A 9,255-nucleotide genomic window follows, 5' to 3' on the forward strand; every position below is an offset into this window, starting at 1 on the left:
TGGAACGCGGCGTGCCGAGCTGGGAGAGCAGCACGCTCATCCCTATTGTTCTAATTCCAGACTCTGGGACAATAAATGCTGCAATATCCATGGAATTCACACTGGGAAATACAAGGGAAGCACAGATTTGACTCGTTCTCTGGTGTGGCTCTTTGTTCCTCTTGTGGCTTCCTCTTCAAATCTAGAACAGACTTTTCCTTTCCAGAAACCCATAAATCCTCACAGCTCACCCTGAGCCAGGAATTCTCAGTAATTCCCAGATTTACAACCACAAAGCCCCCCTGGAAACGAGTCCAGCCAAGGCCCCCAGCCCTAGGGAATGTTTGCTTTGCTCTTAGTTTTGACTTTTTTTACCTTTTTTGATCCAACTTGTTGGGGAAGATGAAACAGGAAAGCTTTCTAAATATAATTGCCTGGCAAAAGATTTTGAGAATATGGAAACTAGAAGTGAGATTGAAATGAAAGCAGCTCTGAGATCCCTCAGTTACTGAACACCTGGAAAACAATGGTGTGACTGGCTGAAGGTAATGACAGAACAACAGCCTCTGCTTGCAGGCAGCTCCAAGGCTCAGAGCAGACCCCACTGGCCTGGCAGGAGGGCCCAAAGAGGAGATTTTAGGGTTTAAAATGTAACACAGTTGTAATGTAAATGTAATGTAATGTAAATGCTGTAGGAGTTGTGTCTTGGACTAGATTGGTAAGTGAGAATTGGAATATTAAGCACAGAACAAGATTTATTGTATTGTAATGGGAACCTTGACCTCTCATCCTCTTATCCTCTCATCCTCCCTCTCTCATCACCACACTTTACTTCTCTCTCTCTTTCCCACTCTCTTTACTTCTCTCTCTGCCTTTCCCACTCTCTTTACCTCTCTCTCTCTTTCCCACTCTCTTTATTTCTCTTTCTCTTTCCCACTCTCTTTATGTCTCTCGCTCTCTTTCCCACTCCCTTTACTTCTCTTTCTCTTTCCCACTCTCTTCATTTCTCTCTCTTTCCCACTCCCTTTACTTCTCTCTCTCTTTCCCTCTCTCTCTTTCCCACTCTCATTCCCTCTCTCTCTCTTTCCCACTCTCTTTACTTCTCCCTCTCTTTCCCACTCTCTTTCCCTCTCTCAGCCCTCCCAGCAGGGCCCTGCTCCCTGGCCCTTTGCAGTGATCCCGGCAGAGCCCTGCTCCCAGGCCCTTTGCAGTGATCCCAGCATTGCCCTGCTCCCAGGCCCTTTGCAGTGCTCCCGGCAGAACCCTGCTCCCAGGCCCTTTGCAGTGCTCCCAGCAGGGCCCTGCTCCCAGGCCCTTTGCAGTGCTCCCAGCAGGGCCCTGCTCCCAGGCCCTTTGCAGTGCTCCCGGCAGGGCCCTGCTCCCAGGCCCTTTGCAGGGATCCCAGCAGGGCCCATTGCAGTGATCCCGGCAGGGCCCTGCTCCCAGGCCCTTTGCAGTGATCCCAGCAGGGCCCTGCTCCCTGGCCCTTTGCAGTGATCCCGGCAGGGCCCTGCTCCCAGGCCCTTTGCAGTGATCCCGGCAGGGCCCTGCTCCCAGGCCCTTTGCAGTGATCCCGGCAGAGCCCTGCTTCCAGGCCCTTTGCAATGATCCCGGCAGGGCCCTGCTCCCTGGCCCCTTGCAGTGATCCCGGCAGGGCCCTGCTCCCAGGCCCTTTGCAGGGATCCCAGCAGGGCCCATTGCAGTGATCCCGGCAGGGCCCTGCTCCCAGGCCCTTTGCAGTGATCCCGGCATTGCCCTGCTCCCAGGCCCTTTGCAGTGCTCCCGGCAGGGCCCTGCTCCCAGGTCCTTTGCAGTGATCCCAGCAGGGCCCTGCTCCCAGGCCCTTTGCAGGGATCCCAGCAGGGCCCTGCTCCCAGGCCCTTTGCAGTGATCCCGGCAGAGCCCTGCTCCCAGGCCCTTTGCAGTGATCCCGGCAGGGCCCTGCTCCCAGGCCCTTTGCAGTGATCCCAACAGGGCCCTGCTCCCAGGCCCTTTGCAGTGATCCCGGCAGGGCCCTGCTCCCAGGCCCCTTGCAGTGATCCCGGCAGGGCCCTGCTCCCAGGCCCTTTTCAGTGATCCCAGCAGGGCCCTGCTCCCAGGCCCTTTGCAGTGATCCCGGCAGGGCCCTGCTCCCAGGCCCTTTGCAGTGCTCCCAGCAGGGCCCTGCTCCCAGGCCCCTTGCAGTGATCCCGGCAGGGCCCTGCTCCCAGGCCCTTTGCAGTGATCCCGGCAGGGCCCTGCTCCCAGGTCCTTTGCAGTGATCCCGGCAGGGCCCTGCTCCCAGGCCCTTTGCAGGGATCCCAGCAGGGCCCTGCTCCCAGGCCCTTTGCAGTGATCCCGGCAGGGCCCATTGCAGTGATCCCGGCAGGGCCCTGCTCCCTGGCCCTTTGCAGTGATCCCGGCAGGGCCCTGCTCCCAGGCCCTTTGCAGTGCTCCCAGCAGGGCCCTGCTCCCAGGCCCTTTGCAGTGATCCCGGCAGGGCCCTGCTCCCAGGCCCTTTGCAGTGATCCCGGCAGGGCCCTGCTCCCAGGCCCTTTGCAGTGATCCCGGCAGGGCCCTGCTCCCAGGCCCTTTGCAGTGATCCCGGCAGGGCCCTGCTCCCTGGCCCTTTGCAGTGATCCCGGCAGGGCCCTGCTCCCAGGCCCTTTGCAGTGATCCCGGCAGAGCCCTGCTCCCAGGCCCCTTGCAGTGATCCCGGCAGGGCCCTGCTCCCAGGCCCTTTGCAGTGATCCCGGCAGGGCCCTGCTCCCAGGCCCCTTGCAGTGATCCCGGCAGGGCCCTGCTCCCAGGCCCTTTGCAGTGATCCCGGCAGGGCCCTGCTCCCAGGCCCTTTGCAGTGATCCCAGCAGGGCCCTGCTCCCAGGCCCTTTGCAGTGATCCCGGCAGGGCCCTGCTCCCAGGCCCTTTGCAGTGATCCCGGCAGGGCCCTGCTCCCAGGCCCTTTGCAGTGATCCCAGCAGGGCCCTGCTCCCAGGCCCTTTGCAGTGCTCCCAGCAGGGCCCTGCTCCCAGGCTCTTTGCTGTGAACCCCAAGTTCCACTCCCTGGCTCCAGAGATCTCTCATCTCCATCCTTCCCCACCATCCAGCCCCTGGTGCTCCTGCACCAACCCTTTCTGTTTGTTTGTTTGTTTTTTGCAGGAGTTCTTTGAGAACCCGGCGTTCCGCCCCGACGGGATGAAGCTGTACCCCACGCTGGTGATCCGCGGCACCGGGCTCTACGAGCTCTGGAAAACCGGGAGGTACCGGAGTTACCCCCCCAGCACCCTGGTGGACCTGGTGGCCCGGATCCTGGCCCTGGTGCCGCCCTGGACGCGCGTCTACCGAGTCCAGAGGTAATTCCCGCCTGGAGTCACCTCCTTGCTGCTCCGGCATGGATGCCGCATTCCATTCCCTAATTACAGCCCCATCTGGCTCTGCCTTCGTTATCTCCCAGCCTTAATTGCTAATTAGCAAAGATCTTAGAGCTGTTCCCTCTGCGTGCGGGTGGGAAAGGCCGGGTGGGATTGGGAGGTGAGAAACTGGGAAATGCACGGAAAATTCCGGAGGTGCCGCTTCCACCGCTGGCCGGGGACAGCTCCCAGGGCTGGGAGGATCCTGAGGGATAATGGCTGGATCCCAGGGTGGGTAATTAATGGGATGGGTAATTAATGGGATGGATCCCAGGGTGGATAATTAATGGGATGGATCCCATGGTGGGTAATTAATGGGATGGATCCCAGGGTGGGTAATTAATGGGATGGATCCCATGGTGGGTAATTAATGGGATGGATCCCATCGAGGGTAATTAATGGGATGGATCCCATGGTGGGTAATTAATGGGATGGATCCCATGGTGGGTAATTAATGGGATGGATCCCATGGTGGGTAATTAATGGGATGGATCCCATGGTGGGTAATTAATGGGATGGATCCCATGGTGGGTAATTAATGGGATGGATCCCATGGTGGATAATTAATGGGATGGATCCCATGGTGGGTAATGGGTGGATCCCAGGGTGGGTAATTAATGGGATGGATCTCATGGTGGATAATTAAGTGGATGGGTCCCATGGTGGGTAATTAATGGGATGGGTCCCAGGGTGGGTAATTAATGGGATGGATCCTATGGTGGGTAATGGGATGGATCCCATGGTGGATAATTAATGGGATTGATCCTGTGGTGGATAATGGAATGGATCCCATGGTGGCTAATAGTGGATCCCATGATGGATAATGGGTGGATCCAATGATGGTTAATTAATTGCATGGATGCCATAATGGATAATTGGATGCATCCCGTGTTGGATAATTGGTGGATCCCATGATGGATAATTGATTGGATTTTGTGATGGATAATTGATTGGATGGATCCCATGGTGGATAATTAATGGGATGGATCCCAAGGTGGATCCCATGGTGGATAATTGGTGGATCCCATGTTGGATAATTAATTGCATGGATCCCATGATGGATAATGGGATAGACCCCATGATATTTAATTGGATGGATCCCATGATGGTTAATTGGATAGATCCCATGATGGATAATTAATTGGATGCATCCCATGATGGATAATGGGTGGATCCTGTGATGGATAATTAATTGGATGGATTTCGTGATGGATAATTGATTGGCTGGATCCGATGATGGATAATTAATGGGTGGATCCTGTGATGGATAATTAATTGGATGGATTTTGTGATGGATAATTGATTGGGTGGATCCGATGATGGATAATTAATGGGTGGATCCTGTGATGGATAATTAATTGGATGGATTTCGTGATGGATAATTGATTGGCTGGATCCGATGATGGATAGTTGGGTGGATCCTATGATGGATAATTAGTGGATCCCATGACGGATAATTAATTGGGTGAATCCCTTGCTGGATAATTAATTGGATGGATCCCATGATGGATAACTGGGTGGATCCTATGGTGGATGATTAATTGGATGGATCCCATGGTGGATAATTGGTGGATCCTATGGTGGATAATTAATTGGATGGATCCCATGATGAATAATGGGTGGATCCCATGGTGGATAATTAATTGGATGGATCCATGATGGATAATTGGATCCCATGACGGATAATTAATTGTCTGGATTCTCTGATGGTGAATGAATATCCCATGATGGTGGATAATTAATTGGATGGATCCCATGATGGATAATTGGATCCCATGACGGATAATTAATTGTCTGGATTCTCTGGTGGATAATGGGTGGATTTAATGAACCTCTCCCAGGATTCCTCACCTGCCTGGACTCTTTTCCTTGATTTTTCCCTGGAATTGTGGCAGGGTGGGGATGGGCAGAGGGAATTGGCTCAGGAGGAGACACCCGAAGGCGAGAAACACTGGGAAGCTTTGGCAAAAATAAATCAGGATTTAGGGATAAAAGCGGGGCTTTTAAATTATTTAAAAAATAATTTTGGCTCCAAATTGTGTTGATTTTCAAGGATAAAGTGAAAAGGCTGGGAAGCATCATTGGGAAAGAGGCAGGAAGTGAGAAGGGGAGGTGGGATGAGAGGGAGTTCAGGGAAGTTTGAGATCCGGAATGAGAGGGAATTCCAGGGAAGTTTGAGATCTGGAATGAGAGGGAATCCAGGGAAATTGGGGATCCAGAATGAGAGGGAATCCAGGGAAGTTTGAGATCCAGAAGGAGAGGGAATTCTGGGAAGTTTGAGATCCGGAATAAGGGGAAATCCATGGAAGTTTGAAATCAAAAATGAGAGGGAATTCCAGGGAAGTTTGAGATCTGGAATGAGGGAAAATCCAGGGAAGTTGGGGATCCAGAATGAGAGGAAATCCAGGGAAATTGGGGATCCAGAATGAGGGGAATTCGAGAGAAGTTTGAGATCCAGAATGAGATGAATTCAAGGGAAGTTTGAGATCTGGAATGAGAGGGAATTAGAGGGAAGTTGGGGATCCAGAATGAGAGAGAATCCAGGGAAGTTGGAGATCTGGAATGAGGGGAAATCCAGGGAAGTTGGGGATCCAGAATGAGAGGGAATCCAGGGAAGTTGGAGATCTGGAATGAGGGAAAATCCAGGGAAGTTGGGGATCCAGAATGAGAGGGAACTCCAGGGAAGTTGGAGATCCAGAATGAGAGGAATTCCAGGGAAGTTTGAGATCTGGAATGAGGGAAAATCCAGGGAAGTTGGGGATCCAGAATGAGAGGGAATTCGAGGGAAGTTGGGGATCTGGAATGAGAGGGAATTCCAGGGAAGCTTGAGATCTGGAATGAGAGGGAATCCAGGGAAGTTGTAGATCTGGAATGAGAGGGAGTTCAGGGAAGTTTGAGATGAGAGGAAATCCAGGAAGTTTGAGATCCAGAATGAGAGGGAATCCAGGGAAGTTTGAGATCTGGAATGAGGAGAAATCCAGGGAAGTTCGAGATCCAGAATGAGGGGAAATCCAGGGAAGTTGGAGATCTGGAATGAGGGAAAATCCAGGGAAGCTTGAGATCTGGGAGAGGGAATCCAGGGAAGTTTGAGATCGGAATGAGGAGAATCCAGGAAGTTTGAGATCCAGAATGAGGGGAAATCCAGGGAAGTTTGAGATCTGGAATGAGGAGAGGAAATCCAGGGAAGTTTGAGATCCAGAATGAGAGAGAATCCAGGGAAGTTGGAGATCTGGAATGAGAAGGGAATCCAGGGAAGTTTGAGATCCAGAATGAGAGGAATTTGAGGGAAGTTTGAGATCCAGAATGAGAGGGAATTCCAGGGAAGTTGGAGATCCGGAATGAGGGGAAATCCAGGTGTCATCTCAAACCGTGACACCAGGGACCTTTGGCATCTGGAATGAGGGGGAATTCTGGGAAATTTGACATCTGGAATGAGAGATGGGATGAGAGGGAATCCAGGGAGTTTGGACATCTGGAAGGAGAGATGGGATGAGAGGGAATCCTCCCACGGTGCTGTGGAGGTGGAAAACGACAGGAGGAGCATCACTCACCTCCAGGGGTTTTATTTTTCCTTGGATTTCGGTGTTTTTATGGATTTCCCTCTCACTCTGATGATGGGGAGGTGGAAAACCAAGGAAATCAAACCTTTCCCTGGGAATGGGGCAGAGCTGAGAGCCAGATCCAGAATTTCCCTGCAAGTTCCAATCAGCTGCTCCACAAGAAAGCCAAGGAATGGGAATGTTGGGAAACACTTCCCAAATGTTGGGGAAAAACCAGGAGATGAAATGAAGCTGGCAAATTGCTCCTTCCCTTCACCAGGGTCAGCATTTGACCCCCTGTATCCCGAATTTCTTTGGAATTTTAACCATGGAGTCGCTCTGGATGCTCCTGTGGGCATGGAAAACCCATTCCTTGCTTTTTTCCTCCTTCCCAATCTGCTTTTCCCCATCCATATTTTCATTTCCTTGGCTCCCTGGCAGGGGGACGAGCAGCTCTGGGTTGTAATCCACCTTTGACTGGTTGGATTTTGGTCACAAATCCCAGGATTTTAGCTAAAAATCCACGCCAGGAGCGTGGTCTTTATTTACTCTGAGAAATCCCTGGATAAAGGCTCTGGGTAAGGAATTTTCCTTGGGCAGAACCCAAGGAATCATCCCCAGATCCTGTGGATTTATAGGAAAAAAAAAAAAAACCCAAATCCCTTTTTTCCTTTTCCCTGGGAATGGGATGTGGGGAGGGATTTTGGGAAGGAATTCTTGGGAATTCCCATCCCTGGAATTGTCCCAGGAGGGGTTGGATCCCAAGCCTGACCTTGGGATGGGATTTTAGGTCCTTTCCAACCCTTTAATTTTGTTCTGTGAGGTAAAATCAAATTTTTTCCCCCTTTTCCCAAGTTTAGGACCCTTTAATTCCTTTTTTTTTTTTATTTTTCCTGCCAAACCCAGGAATTGTCCATGAGTGGGAAGGAAAATCCACCAGGAATTCATTCCACAGAGCTGCTGGGTGGAGAAAAAAAACAGCACTGACTAATTAATTAACCAATCAATTAATTAATTAATTAATTGCAGCCCCAGCTCCCTGAGCATCCCCAAGCTCCAGGTGGGATTTTTGGGATATTCAGAAAAAAAGGAAGGAAAACTCACCCAGGAATGTTTGGGATCAACCTGGAGCAGAGCTGAATTCCCTGTCCCTGATTTCCCTGGAAATCCCAGGGATTCGGGATCAACAGGGGGAATTTGGGTGGAAATCTTTGGATGAACAGGTGGAATTTTGGAATTTTGGTGGAACTCTTTGGATGGACAGGTGGAGTTTTGGTGGAAATCTGAGGGATTTTGGATGAACAGGTGGAATTTTGGAATTTTAGATGGACAGGTGGAATTTTTCTGGAAATCTTTGGATGAACAGGTGGAATTTGGGTGGAGATCTGAGGGATTTTGGAAGAACAGGTGGAATTTTGGATGAACAGGTGGAATTTTGGTGGAAGTCTGAGGGATTTTGGTGGAGATCTGAGGAATTCTGGATGAACAGGTGGAATTTTGGAATTTTGCTGGAAATCTGAGGGATTTTGGTGGAAATCTGAGGGATTTTGGATGAACAGGTGGAATTTTGGAATTTTGGTGGAAATCTGAGGGATTTTGCTGGAAATCCGAGAGATTATGGATGAACAGGTGGAATTTTGATGGAAATCTTTGGATGAACAGGTGGAATTTGGGTGGAAATCTGAGGATTTGGATGAACAGGTGGAATTTGTTGGTGGAAATCTGAGGGATTTTGGATGAACAGGTGGAATTTTGATGGAAATTTTTGGATGAACAGGTGGAATTTTGGTGGAATTCTGAGGGATTCTGGATCAACAGGTGGAATTTTGGAATTTTGGTGGAAATCTGAGGGGTTTGGAGGAACAGGGAATTTGGAATGTGGAATTTGGGGAAATCTGGATGAACGGGTGGAATTTTGGTGGAATCTGAGGGATTCTGGATAACAGGTGGAATTTTGGATTTTGGGGAAATGGAATTTTGGTGAATCTGAGGGATTTTGGTGGAAATCTGAGAGATTATGGATGAACAGGTGGAATTTTGGTGGGAATCTGAAGGATTTGGGATGAACAGGTGGAATTCTGGAATTTTGGTGGAAATCTGAGGGGTTCTGGATGAACAGGTGGAATTTTGGAATTATGGATGGACAGGTGGAATTTTGGTGGAAATCTTTGGATGAACAGGTGGAATTTGGGTGGAAGTCTGAGGGATTTTGGTGGAAATCCGAGGGATTTTAGATGAACAGGTGGAATTTTGGAATTTTGGATGAACAGGTGGAATTTGGGTGGAAATCTGAGGGATTTTGGATGGACAGGTGGAATTTTGCTGGAAATCTGAGAGATTTTGGTGGA

At 50.5% G+C, this 9,255-nt stretch overlaps 1 protein-coding gene and 1 long non-coding RNA gene across 2 annotated transcripts in view; both read left to right on the forward strand.

Annotated features, from left to right (window-relative positions):
- Positions 1-9,255, forward strand: part of ELP3 (elongator acetyltransferase complex subunit 3) — an 86,795-nt gene that overhangs the window by 59,728 nt on the left and 17,812 nt on the right. The window contains exon 10 of the mRNA XM_050971906.1: positions 3,118-3,312. Within this exon, the coding sequence (XP_050827863.1) occupies positions 3,118-3,312 (195 nt within the window). The remainder of the gene's footprint in view (positions 1-3,117; positions 3,313-9,255) is intronic.
- LOC127059372 (uncharacterized) lies at positions 7,988-9,249 on the forward strand. Its single transcript, XR_007777073.1, has 3 exons — positions 7,988-8,212; positions 8,335-8,466; positions 9,088-9,249. It is a non-coding gene; the product is annotated as an uncharacterized LOC127059372 (long non-coding RNA).

Source organism: Serinus canaria, chromosome 3 (genome assembly GCF_022539315.1).
Source record: "Serinus canaria isolate serCan28SL12 chromosome 3, serCan2020, whole genome shotgun sequence".
Lineage (NCBI taxonomy): Eukaryota > Metazoa > Chordata > Aves > Passeriformes > Fringillidae > Serinus > Serinus canaria.